The following is a 14,036-nucleotide window of genomic DNA, read 5'->3' as shown; positions in this document are numbered from 1 at the left end:
GGAAAAACTTTTATTTTCTGATTTCAACAAGTGATATTTCCAGTTCAGCTCAAATTTAGGAAGTATATTAAAAGAGCTAAGGAAAGGACAATCTTTAATTTGGATTCACTTCAATGTCGAACATAAGTGAAAAAAAAAATTGGGGTAAATTTATTTTTTTTTGTAGTAGTGATTTCAACAAGTGATATTTCCAGTTCAGCTCAAATTTAGGAAGTATATTAAAAGAGCTAAACTTAAAAGGACAATCTTTAGACTTGGTGCTGCAGTGCTAAATTCAGCTCAAATTTCTCTGCTTCCAAATCCCAAAGTCCTCTTTTCTTTTTAAAAAAAACATTCATGTCACCCTGTCTATAAAGTGAAACAAACAACAGCCCATCATGTTTTTCTCTCTTTCAATTTCATGTCTTGACTTGTGTTTTTAGTACTATGTTCCTCTTTTAAAATGGTGTCAAATTCTTGAAGAGCTCAATATCTTCAGCTTCTTGAAAAAAGAACAGTAAAAAAGACATGATTTTTGTTGGTTTTTTACTCTTTTAGTTCTTGGTTTGGTAATTTAATGGTGTCAAAATCTTGAATTTGTAAGTTTCTTTTAAAAAAAGGAGTGAGAAAGACATGATTTTTATTGGTTTTTGACACTTTTAGTTCATTGGTCATTATAATGGTGTCAAAATCTTGAAAAGCTCATTTTACTACCATCAACTCTCTTCCAAGTTTCATGTATCTGTTAGTTTCTTGAAGAAAAAAAAAGAGTGAAAAAGACATGTTTCTTTTTGGTTTTGTACTCTTTTAGTGCTTGATTTGGTAATTATAGTGTTGTCAAAATCTGCAAAGCTCATAAAACTACCATTCTTGAATTTGTAAGTTTCTTGAAAAAAGACATGATCTTGGTTGGTTTTTGACATTTTTAGTTCCTGATTTGGTAATTATAATACCATAATCCCAAGTTCTTGAATTTGTAAGTTTCCTGAAAAAAGACATGATCTTGGTTGGTTTTTGACATTTTTAGTTCTTGATTTGGTAATTATATACTATGATCCCAAGTTCTTGAATTTTGTAAGTTTCTTGAAAACAGAAGAGTAGAAAGACATGATCTTGGTTGGTTTGTAACATTTTTAGTTCTTGATTTGGTAATTATAATACCATAACTGTCTTCCCAAGTTCTTGATTTCTTGAAAAAAAGAAAAAGAGTAGAAAAAGACATAATTTTGGTACCCTTTTAGTTCTTTTTTTGATCATTACAATACCATTACTGGTTTCCCAATTTCTTGAATTCTTGAAAAAAGAAGAGTAACAAAAGACATGATCTTAGTTGGTTTTTGATATTTTTAGTGCTTGATCAATTTCTTGAGTATTGTAAAGTTTCTTAAAGAAAATTAGAGTGAAAAAAGACATGATTTTGGTTGGTTTTTGACCTTTTTTAGTTCTTGATTTTGGTAAAAATAAAAAAATGGGGGAAGAAGCGGGGTGGGGTTGGGCACCATCACCAAGTGGATCACCAATGTACATAACAAAAGATGATCATTGGACTCATTTTGACAATTCTGTTAATGCTGTTTCTTTTGGTTTTGTTGCTACTGCAATTCTCATCTCTATGTTCCTTGTCATGGCTATTTTTGAGAGGTTTCTCAGACCGAATTCACCGGCTGTGTCGCGGTCCGGTGGCCGGAATCTTGCTGACATTGAGTCTCAGATGGACTTCAATGGAAAACTTGGTTATCCAACACCCAAAGTAAGTGTCTTTAGCTGGAATTTTAGTTCAGTAAATTGTTGGTGGTTTTATTCCAATTGTATTGTGGCTGCTGAAAATTGTTGTTTATTAAACTTATTGCAGTTTTTATTGAAAATAGAAGAATTAACTTAAATAGCCGACCACTCAGCCGTTTAAATTAAACTTCTTGGAGTGTACAATATGTGTATAATCAGTGTATAATCTATGTATACCGACTTAAGAATGTACAGCACTGAATTTGGCTGACTATTTGTGTAAGGATCCCTTAAAGATATTGCTATTCTGACCGATATTTATGAGAGTAAATAATATACCTACGTTGTCTCTGTGTACTTGTAATTCTTAAGTGTGTGTGTTTTTGGTTTCCTCTTTTTTTTTTTTTTTTTTTTGGTAACTAAAATTTTTATTGATCAACAAGTAAATAACTACAAAGCATAGTTGCATCAACACAAACAGTTTCAAGGCGGAGCTAGGATTTTGAGTTTATGAGTTTTGGATTCTAGAAAATGTAGCTATTTAATTAAAGCATAGTTGGACCCCTACATGAAAAGCTAGCTCCGCCCCCGAGTCAGCTAACTCAGTACTCCTACTCAACCTCTCTGATATAAACTAAGTTACAGATACAAGAGGCTTTTCTAGTATCTATACTATTTAGTAACTCTAAACACAACCTGGACAGACACTGAAGCTAAATAGTAACTAAAACAAGTAAGTCTGCAGTAGTATCTTGATGTCTCCTTGCGCTCTTACATTACAAAGAACTGCAATTTACTAACCCCAAGAAGTTTCAGCATGCTGAAACTTTCTGTTTCATCGAGCGAGCAATACTAACAGCTCTTCCATATCTTCATAGTAAAACAACAATCTAGGAACCTTTATGATTTTGAAAAAGGAATGGATAGAGAGGAAGGCTCCAGCGTTTGTTTGTCTAGGTGTCAACATAGAAACAGGAGCAGTTTGAATGAATGCCTTTTTCCCTTGTTGAATCAGCCAAGTCAGTAGCCTTTCTTTAATACGAGAATGCTTTTCTTAGTATGTCGAGGGTGATTAATGAATGATTGCTTTAGCTCTATCGACAGAGCCCACTGCCTAAAGTTCTGACCCTTGTTTCAAGCTCTGCTTTGGGAGAATGGCCCCAACCGATGTGATCGACTATCTCTTGTTTCATCTATTGTTTTACACCACACATATATGATTAATATCTAGCCCCTATTTCATCAATCTGTCTACAATCATCAGCCTCTCATGAATTTGCAACCACAAGGTGAAAAGAACATTAGGTCTACCTTGATTTTGGAAGAGCAAAACATTTCCATGGAACTCTGGGTAAGTTATCTATTTTTTTTTTCTTTTTGGTTTCCCACCCAGTGTCCGGTATCTGTATTGGGGACCGACTAAATCCGGCTCGCGCCGGGAAGGTCCCACATTGGAGGGTAAAGCGCTCCCGAACAAAGGGGATTCCATACACATGGCTCAAACCCAAGACTTTTGATTAAGGATGAAGGAGTACGACTGCTCTGCCACAACCCTCGTCTTTTATATAATGTGTATGGATTCACCTGATACAAATTTTATCAGCTTTACTTGCCAAGTCCCAACAGATGTTTGTAGTTGCTGCCTTGTTCCAGAATTTCAAATTGATCAAATCCCACATCTCCTCTGCTGATATAGGTAAGCATATTTTGTCCCAGGCCATTAGTGCTCTTTATTAGTATATTATTACCTGATCAAATAAAACTCCTACTGTGAGCTTCCATTAGTTTTATGACTTTAGCAGGTAAGACAAACAATTGTGCCAGCTTCAATTCCTTGTATCCATTTTTTAGTTTGATGAGCCAGATCCCTTAACTGCTGCCACAATCCTCTTCTTTGTTCAACTACATTGTACCCATACACCACTGCTAGAAAACAGTCTATTGTAGTCTGTCATGATCAAGTAGTATATTATCTTTTCCCGAGACTTAAAATTTTAGAATGACCTCATCCTAGTGGGAGGGAATAACATATTAAATTATCTAGTTGTTGAAGTACTTGTATCAACTGAAGAGAGCATCCTCTACCTAAAAATATTTCATATCTGCTTGTTTATATGTGAAAAGTCTATGGTTTGCTTGGTTTGTCCTCTTAATTAGTTTCTTGGAAAATTTTAACAATGTGATTGCTGATTATCTGATGAAGTGATTTTAAAGGGTTAGTCTCTCGTTTGAGATTTCATTCACTACATCCTAATCATTGGTTAATCTGTTCTTGAACATTTTACCGCTACACTAGAAGTTATCCTTGTGTCAGGAGGATTCAATGATTATATATATATATATATAATTTTTTTTTTCTTACCTATATGCACAATATAATTTTCTAGTGAAGGGGATTTAACAATTGAACCCTCTCTTAAGACCATACGAAGTTGCTCTTGTGGGACGGTGGACTCTGTTTAGATAACATGCTGCCAGAGTAGTGGAAGTACTGCATTTGCACTTGAGTTTATGCAACTGTGCAAACTTGTTTATTTAACTGGTTATAACATGTTACGGCTTGACTATTGCTTCAGGTGTCAACGAAAGCCCGAGAAGTTTCAGTGTTGATGCCAGGAGAAGACGTACCGACTTTCATTGCCAATCCTGCTCCCGTACCCTGTCCACCCGAACGCGATCCATGGCCTCCCCATCAATAGCGCGATTTCTTGAACTCCGACTCAAATGCATAGTCCTAGTTCAATTTGAAGGCGACAAAACATTGAAAATACCAAATTGATGGAGCAAAATTTGGAGTTCGCCAGGTGGCTATTTTTGTCCCTTCCCTTGGCTCCTTAATTTATGTACATAGCATTTAGGCATTGAATTCGCTGGTGGCCTCTCTTCAGAATGGGCCGCCTGGCTACTATAAATGAATATTACGTTAATAGAGTAAGTTGTGAACTTATTTTATTTTTTATAATAGAGTAAGTTGTGAACTTATTTTATTTTTTATTTCGAATCGAAAACTTTGGGAAGGAAATAGCAAGGGAAAGTTTAGCTTGCGATTAGCGTTGTTGCCCTTATCTTCCAGAATTAACGCCATTGTATGGTTGAAAATGGTAGGACTATAATTTGTATTTGGCATAGCCTTTTTTTTTCTGTGTCTTTTCTTGTCATAATAATAAAAATTAAAGAAAGGAGACAGGGCTCCCAATGCGCTTGGCACGTAAAACATTTTACGTGATCCGAAGTATATTATATATATCTTAGCTGGACAGTTGAGACTTCAGATGAAGCACTTTCCATTGTTATATTGTTTGACAAAATCACAAATATCAGCAGAGATTTCACTTCTTTAACAATGAGAGCAATCTAACCGCTTGATCAACGAAAAGGCTGAGGTACAGTAGGAAATGTTTTTATATAATTGTCCGGTATCTCTCATTCGATTCTCTGGTAAAAGTGAGTCCAATCTTATTATGATTAGAGAAGTCCAGAGCAAGCTTTATGTATTTGTCAAGTTTTCCACCATTTGTTTATGTCTCAAAGATGCGATACGAACTCACCTCAGGGGCGGAGTTGCGATTCTGCTTACGCTTAGCTTTGGCTCAGATTCTGTACCTGTGTTAAAAGAATTCATTTAACGGAAAAGGGCAAAATACACCCCTGTGGCTTGTACTATCAGAAAAGGGTCAATTACACCCCCTGCTATACAAATATACTCCTTGTTATCCTTTGGGTCCAAATATAACCATGTCCTTATACTTTGGGTCCAAATATCCCAATTTGATAATTACAGATTCGTTTTCCCATGGAGGAATCTGTGAAGAAGAAGGGAGCAAAGCTTTCATTTTAATTGATAGGGCATTTTACATAAATAGCAAACATTTGAGCTTTAACCAAGCCACATATACATGTTTCAATATTTACATTTTGTAGCAACAACTTAGCTACCAAAGAAGCTTGTATACGTTTTTTTAATCTATTCATTTTTTATTTTTGATGTATTTATGTATACCAAAAAAAAAAAAAAAAAAATTGTTTTTACATTGTATTCATGAAAATGACTATTTGTATTGATAAATTGGCTTGTTGTACTCATAAATACAACGAGAAAAAATGAATACACCAAAAATAAAAAAAATAAAAAAAAACATATTTTTCACTATGCATACAACAAATACAGCGTATACAACATAGATTATTAACCAACATAATACACCAAAAACTAACGAATACACTCAAATAGTGAATACAAGAAATAAAATTGACTATATTCATACCGTATACAAAATCTATTCATTTATATACAACAAGATATTCTTCTAAAAACACGAAATAAGATTGTATACGGTATACACGGGTCTCCGAAAAATATTATATACGGTGTATGTATACACACAATCGGAAAAAAACTTATCGGATCGAAAAATTCCGATCAAATCTTGTAATTAAAAATTCCGATGTATGTATCAAATACGAAAATTTCATCCTTTTTGTTTTTTTTTAAAATTTTGTTCAATAGGATCTTCTCCGATGAAACGCACCGGAGCTCCGACGAGTCCCTCGAACGAAATCATTTTCGCGGAGAAATGACAAGTCAGATAAAAATGGCTGAAAATTTCCTTGTAGCCGAAAAGTGAAGACAAGATTTGGATATATTGGGGGGGAAGGGGAGAGAGAGGGAGAGAGAGAGAGAGTGTGGAGAGTGTGTAGAATCTTAGAGAGTAAGAGAGAGGGATGAGGAGAAGAAGTTATGTATTTTACTTTATTAGTTACTAAATGATATTAATATATAAATGTTTGCTATGGAAAGTAATTAAGTTAAACTATAGCTATTAAATGTAAATACTCACTATATGTTTGCTATATCACGTAGTTACTCCTATATTCTGGGTATGGGTATGGGTCTTTTAATTGGATACCGGATTATGGGTTGATTTTTAATTAATTATGGAATAGTTTAAATTTGACCAATAGGATGATGACACGTGTCCCTCCATTAAAATCAAGGGTATATATGTGTCAAAGTATAAACCAAACCAATTGGACACAAAGTATAATGACTGAAGTATATTTAGACCCAAAGTATAACGACAGAGTTCAATAGCTCAAAATGCTAGCTTGGTCTCCAACTCAACTTACTCATCATGTTGTCTATTCTTTTTATTGATTATAAATTCTGATTGGTTTCGGTTTTGGTTAAAACCAAACCAAATCAAACAGTGGTTTTTTTAATATTGAAACCAAACCATTATAGTATAAATTCTATCGGTTTCGATTTCGTCGGTTTATCGGTTTGGTTCGGTTTTTGTGAGTTTTAAGGAAGTATTTTATAATGCAATGAAATTGATACAAGTAAGGTACACAAGGACAAAGCAAGTGAAGCTAATTCGACACAAAAAAAGTAGTCATTCACTACCTGGAGCGCTCAATTAGAAACTGAACGAATTTTGTAACAAGATCAAGATTTAATAACTTGTTCTTTACCATGAGAACTGCTGCTTCTTGTGAATCAAAATTTGCACCTTATTTAGTGATATGCAAAATCAGCAGAAAAGAAAAGAAGCCGGAGCGCATTAGCCATACAAGAACACCACTAGGAATCAAATGGTCTAATGGATCTCAAAATCAAAAGTAAATCTTGCAGTTCACACAAATTGGCCAAACTTTACTTTCTAATTATTTGAATTAGTATTGGATTTCTAAACATATACATATTTTAAATACGTATATGTTTATCGGTTTGGTTTGGTTTGGCTCGATTTTTTTTGTGTAACACCAAACTAAACCAAACCAAATGTTATCCGTTTTGAAAATTTAAAACCAAATCAAACCAAACAGAGCCGGTTTTCGGTTTATTAAGTCGGTTTGACTCGATTTACCGGTTCAGATCGGTTTTTCGGTCTCGTTTGAAAACCCTTAATTATACAGTTTAGCGTGTAGTATTTGATGCATTGCATTCTCTTCGTGTTCATTGAAAGGTTTCACAATTGCCACTTTTCAGCTCCTGTCTTGGAGTTGTAGAATTTGAAATTCCGGAAAGTAATTTTTTAGATCAGAAAGCGGCCAGTAAACTTTTTCTGTTATATCATCCCACATCGTAAGAGATCTTATAAGTAACTTCTTTTTCTTTTTCAGCTACCAATATTGAGACTGTTCGCACACCCATGCAACATATTTTTGGTATCGTAGCTACCTATGAAATTGCAAAGATTTGAGGGTACTAGAGATAAATACAATATCTACCCAATTTACACTTGAGTTGGGACGTGGTCATGACAAGCCACAACTACTTAATATTGGTGAAAGTTGTGCCCAAACGCTGTTTGTTCATAAATACGATCTCATCAAAGTTCTCAACTACTTCTTCCATTCCCTTTAATCTCACATGCATTCTTTCATTTCCCTTTAATTTATGCTCTTACAAATTACCCCCACAAACCGGCTTAATAACGAGAGTCAAATTGAGTATTAATAAGATAACAGTTTAGCAACTTTGGTTTTAACTAGATGGTACATAGATAATCCTTTCATTATATATAATCATGTTTGATTATGTACGGTTTTTTTTTTTTAAAAAAAAAGAATTTAACTTAGTTTATCTAAAAGGTATCATTAAAATTTATGGTCTTAAACGTAAGCTGAAAATATGACTATAAGAAAGTTAAAAAAAGAAGTTTGAATTAAAGAGTTTCATTCTTACTCTTCTTTTGAACACAAAAAAGATAAGAATGTTAAATAAAATAGAAAGAAAGAAGTATAATTCATGCATGCATAAAGTTCATTGCTATACAACCTGAACTTTTTTGAATCTCACATACCTTCTTCACAAGTCATTTTTTTATTAAGCATTATTTTAAAAATATAAAAATGTATAGCCATAAAATCAGCTATTAAATGTAAAATAAAAAACTTAAAACTAAATTATTTCAAAAAAAATATTTTCCTTTTAAATAAGATAAAAGTTTAGCAACTTTGGTTTTAACTAGATGGTACATAGATAATCCTTTCATTATATATAATTTTTTTTTTTTTTGAAAAAAGATGGAAAAATAGACCAATAAAAATAAGCACATATAAAAGGTAAAATTAATTTTAAAATTAATTTTAAATCTATTTAAATAAAAAAACCCAACCCATCCTCTCCGATTTATATGACTATAAGAGTACCCACTAAGAGTAGAATCTATTTAAATAATTAAAAAAATGTTTTTTTTGTCGAATTAAATAGATTTTGAAGTTTCATTCTTACTCTTCTTTGAACACAAAAAGATAAGAATGTTAAATAAAATAGAAAGAAAGAAGTTTTTTGTTAAAATTAATTTTTAATGATTAAAAATTTTAAAAAAAAAAATTTGGTCTCTGAACTTTTTTGAGAGTAAATTGTCGCATACCTGGTAAGTCACAAGTCAATTTTTTTAATTAAGCGTTATTTTAAAATATAAAAATGTATAGCCATAAAATCACGTTATTAAATGTAAAATAAAAAACTTAAAACTAAATTATTTCAAAAAAAATATGCCTTTCCTTTTTAAAGAGGATAAAAGAACTGGCATCACATAAAAAAAATATAATTTACTGAACTAGCAAAATATGTGTGCAATACTCGAAAAGATAGTCAAGTATAATAACGATATTGAAATCTTATTACACATTTTAGTCAACTCTAAAATAAGAGAAGTTTAAATTTCTCATTTTAGTGTTAATGATATGATATTTTAGCCATGTAAATATCATTATCATATTTAACACTATAATTCATTAATTTATATACTCGTGAATTATAATTAAGAAAAGATGAGATCTTATTATACATTTTGGTCAACTCTAACATAAGAGAAGTTTAAACTTCTCATTTTAGCGTGAATGAAATTATTTTTAGCCATATAAATACATATATGCTTGTGCAATATTCGTGACGTATAGTCAAATATAATTAACAAGAGATGAGATCTTATTTCACATTTTAGTTAACTTTAACATAAGAAAAGTTTAAATTTCTCATTTTAGCGTAAATGAAATTATTTTTTAGCCATGCATATAAATATCATATCATGTTTAAGACCATAAATTAGTAGATTTACTATATGCTTGTGCAATACTCGTGACGCATAGTTAAATATAATTGATAAAAGATGAGATCTTATTACACATTTTATTCAACTCTAGCATAAGAGCTTCTCATTTTAGCATGAATGGATTATTTTTAGCGATATAAATATCAAATCATATTTAAGATCATAAATCAGTAGATTTTATGCTTGTGCCATACTCGTGAAGTATGGTTTGTAATTAACAAGAGATGACATGTATTACACATTTTAGTCAACTCTAACATAAGAAACGTTTAAATTCTTATTTTTAGTGTAAATGAAATTATTTATCATATAAACATCTGATCATGTTTAAGACCACAAATCAGTAGATTAATTATATGCTTGTGCAATAATCGTGAGGTAAAGTCAAGTATAATTAATAAGAGATGAGATTTTATTACACATTTTAGTCAACTCTAATATAAGAGAAGTTTAAAACTTATGATTTTTGTGTTAATGGAATTATTTTTAGTCATATAAGTATCATATCATATTTAAGAGCACAAATTCAGTAAATTATATACTTGTGCAATACTCGTGAAGTTTAGTTAAGTGTATTTAACAAGAGATGAGATCTTATTACACACTTTGGTCAACTCTAACATAAGAGAAGTTAATTTAAGCTTCTCAATTTAGCTTGAATCGAATGATTTTTAGCCATATAAGAATCATATCATATTTAAAACCACAAACTCAATAAATTATATGTTTGTGCAATTTTCGTGAAGTACAATTAAGTATAATTAATAACAGATGAGATCGTATTACACATTTTAGTCAACTCTAACATAAGAGAAGTTTAAACTTGTCATTTTAGCGCAAATGGAATTATCTTTTGTTCATATAAATATCATATCATATTTAAAACCAAAATTCTACTAAATTACATGCTTCTGCAATAATACTCATGTAGTATTGTTAAATATAATTAACAATAGCTGAGAGCTCACTATCCTTTTTAGTCAACTCTAACATAAGGAAGCATGGCTTTAAAGTCAAAAATACACTGCAATTTAATCAGAATATCCCCTCTTTGGTATATTCTAGTACAAAATTCAAGAAAGTAGTATTATACATTATGACTTCTAATTTACAATAGAAGAAACATAAGACAAACAAAGTATAAAGGAGCACAGATTAATTGAATATCCAACTCTAACATTATGATACCTAAATTAAAAAAATTATCCCTCTTTCAAACATATACTGGGGTGGAAATTATCCTTTAATGAGTCTTTTACGATATAAATTCGAATTAATAAAAATATTAGAACGCTTTCTATTTTAATGACTTTTTTACAATATAACACCGAATTAATCGGAGCGTCAATACAGATAGCAGATATTGGGTGAAAAATCAAAAGTAATCACTCTTAAAAGTAAAACATTCAAGTGATTCATTAATTAATCCACTTCTCAAATGCCTCTTGGAATTATTTTCTCTATTTTCCCTGTTACTCCTAATACCATTGCCAGCTTCCACCGGACTCGGGCGCCGAACTCAATCTCACCCTTCCTGGCGACTTACCGGATTTCCTCGACAGGGCATCTACTTATATTATTCCTCGTTCCTCCATTAATTTGAAGCACAAATTATATACTTGTGTAATACACGTGAAGTATAGTTACGTATAATTAATAAGAGATGAGATCTTATTACACGTTCTAGTCAACTCTAATATAAAAGAAACATGTTGTTAGTGTCACATATTCACTGAAAAATAAACAGAATATCCCCTCTTTGGTATATTCTAATACAAAACTTAGAAAAAGATCCTAGTAATATACATTATGACTTCTAATTTACAATAGAAAAAACATAAAACCTTTAATGAGTCTTTTACGATACAAATTCGAACTAATACAAATATCAGAAAGCTTTCGATTTTAACGAGTCTTTTACTATATATAGTCGAATTAATCGGAATCTCGCTACAGATAACATGTGTCGGGTGAAAAATCAAAAGTAATCACTCGCCAACCAACAACACATTTCAAATAAAAATAAAACATTCCATAGATACAAGTGGATTTTCAAGAGATTCATTAATTCCACTTCTCATATGCCGCTTGGAGTTACTCCTACTACTATTGCCAGCTTCCATTGGACTTCGGAGTCGGTCACCCAATTCCGATCTCACCCTTCTCGGCGACTTACCGGATTTCCTGGATGACGGACATCTACTTATACTGTTCCTCGTTCCTCCATTAAATTGATCTCGACACATAATGGGTGATCTCGATCTCCTACATGAACTCTCCCCATTAGCTGTTCTTGATATCCCGCCTATATTCCTTCCTGACCCGACCCGACTTGGAGAAATGTTCCGGGTTTGACCCGACCCGACCCTACTGGGAGAAATGTTTCGGGTCTGACCCGACCCTGTTAGGTGATCCGTCCTTCTAGCCGGAGAGGTGTTCAGCGTTTGACCCCATCCGGTTTGGTGATCCGTCCTTCTAGACGGAGAAGTGTTTCGGGTCTGACCCGACCCGGTTTTGTGAACCGTCATTCTAGCCGGTGAGGTGTTCCGGGTCTGACCCGACCCAGTTAGGTGATCCGTCATTCTAGCCGGTGAGGTGTTCCGGGTCTGACCCGATCCGGTTAGGTGCTCCAACCTTTTAGCTGGAGAAATGTTCCGGGTCGACACGGATAGGTGATCCGACCTTCTAGCAGGAGACAGATTCCGGGTCTGACCCGACCCGGATAGCGGATCCGTCCTTCTAGCTGGAGAAGTGTTCCGGTGCTTCGCCGGAGACCTCAGCCGGAGCTCAGCAGTGACATCTTTGATAGTCTCTTTCGGATCCGACCCGACCCGGCTATTCCTGCTAAGCTCTTTGAACGTCTCTTTTTGACCCGACGACCCGACCCGCATTACCTTGCTTTGCTCTCTGGCAGTCTCTTTTGGGTCTGACCCGACCCGTATACTCATGTTGAGCTCTTTCACAGTCTCTTTGGGGTCTGACCCGACCCTCATACTCCTGCTGAATTTCCTGTACATATCGGAAACTTCACAATGTTCATCTTTGGGGTTGAAAATCTTGGCGATCTTGAAAACACTATCATGATTATTATGGCACTGTTTTTTTTCCTTAGGAGAGAAATTTTTGGGAATACTATTGTTTTCATCAGTATTATGTATTATGGGGCTATTAATAATGGGAGTTTCAGAGAGGACTTCTTTGACTTCTTCTTCTTGTTCAAGAAATGGAATTGTTAATGGTGGTGATCTATGAATATTTGAGCTTTGTAAGTTTGCATGAGAATTATAAGTGTTAGGATTTGGAGGTATTTTTTTGGTTGAACTAGGAACACAACCCATTTTTTGGGTAACAAATTAGAGAGGACACAAGTTTGATGACGTGTCTACTAATTTTTTGAGCGTGAGCTCGTCCTGCGCAGGACAAATCTTTTGTCTGCCCGCAAATTTCTTGCAAGAGCCTAAGTCTGCTTGAGCTTAAGGAAAACGTCGTAGAAGTAAGAAAAAGAATTTCTAATCCAGGATAGGAACATTGGAATTCGATAAAATGGAATATTAAGATATCCTAAAGGTACTATCGATTTGGAAGTGACAAGCCTGAACTTCTTTGTTACACAGATTCACACTTGATGAGAGTAAGTGTTTGGATGTGGAGGTGTTTTTCTAGTTGGACTAAGAAAACAACCATTTTCTGGATGAAAAATTAAGAGGACACAAGTTTGTTTGATGATTAAGTGGTAGTATTCAAAATCAAAACTATGGAAGAATTCATGAAATAATGAGTTGGTAATTGGAGCATTGGAACTTGAGAGATGAAAAGAGTTAGAGGGAGTAATGGAGGAGAATGGTAAGTCAATGAAGTGTGCATCTATTGTTATATCTGTATATATGTATAAACAGGTAGGATGATATGATTTGCATTAACTGCATGGTGGTGACATGAAATATAAATAAATAATACTGGTTTGAAATGAATTCAATTGGAAAAAGTTGATTTATACAGGATGTGTTTGGTACTAAGGAACTCTTTTCTGAAAATGTTTTACGATTTTCTTGATTGATCAAATTATTTTTAGAGATAGTATTTTTTTGTTAGTAAAACAAGTTACTTAAAGATCGGAAATAACTTTCTAATGAAAGTATAGAAACAAATTCCATTAATATTGACATTCTATGTTAATTGTTTTTTTTTGCATCCCCAACACTTCATGACTCACCCTCCAATCCCTTCCCCTCCCTCCATCCTCTTCCCTTGCACCCACCACCCTGCCCC

The 14,036-nt window shown here is 33.4% G+C and overlaps 2 protein-coding genes across 2 annotated transcripts; one reads left to right on the top strand and one right to left on the bottom strand.

The window, feature by feature from the left end:
* The first annotated feature begins 252 nt into the window (after positions 1–252).
* On the top strand, positions 253–4,810 carry LOC132037180 (uncharacterized). Its single transcript, XM_059427650.1, has 2 exons — positions 253–1,729; positions 4,281–4,810. Exons 1-2 carry the CDS (start codon positions 1,448–1,450, stop codon positions 4,401–4,403), a joined length of 405 nt encoding a protein of 134 aa, XP_059283633.1. The 5' UTR covers positions 253–1,447; the 3' UTR covers positions 4,404–4,810.
* A 6,843-nt stretch (positions 4,811–11,653) lies between these two features.
* Positions 11,654–13,632, bottom strand: LOC132037319 (uncharacterized). Its single transcript, XM_059427813.1, has 2 exons — positions 12,124–13,632; positions 11,654–12,084 (listed from the first exon to the last, which is right to left on the bottom strand). The coding sequence occupies exons 1-2, from the start codon at positions 13,103–13,105 to the stop codon at positions 11,780–11,782; spliced, it is 1,287 nt and encodes a 428-aa protein (XP_059283796.1). The 5' UTR covers positions 13,106–13,632; the 3' UTR covers positions 11,654–11,779.
* Between the last annotated feature and the right edge of the window lie 404 nt (positions 13,633–14,036).

Source organism: Lycium ferocissimum, chromosome 11, assembly GCF_029784015.1.
Source record: "Lycium ferocissimum isolate CSIRO_LF1 chromosome 11, AGI_CSIRO_Lferr_CH_V1, whole genome shotgun sequence".
Lineage (NCBI taxonomy): Eukaryota > Viridiplantae > Streptophyta > Magnoliopsida > Solanales > Solanaceae > Lycium > Lycium ferocissimum.
Note: the sequence above shows the minus strand (reverse complement) of the source record. Positions and strands in the feature narration are given on the sequence as shown.

Bases quoted from the DNA above. Each gene is read 5' to 3' on its own strand.
- LOC132037180 (XM_059427650.1), top strand. From the start codon at position 1,448: ATGGGGGAAGAAGCGGGGTGGGGTTGGGCACCATCACCAAGTGGATCA. The intron at 1,730-4,280 runs GTAAGTGTCTTT...CTATTGCTTCAG, and splicing joins TTGGTTATCCAACACCCAAA to GTGTCAACGAAAGCCCGAGA.
- LOC132037319 (XM_059427813.1), bottom strand. From the start codon at position 13,105: ATGGGTTGTGTTCCTAGTTCAACCAAAAAAATACCTCCAAATCCTAAC. The intron at 12,085-12,123 runs GTCAAACCCGGA...GGGTCGGGTCAG, and splicing joins TCCCAGTAGGGTCGGGTCGG to GAAGGAATATAGGCGGGATA.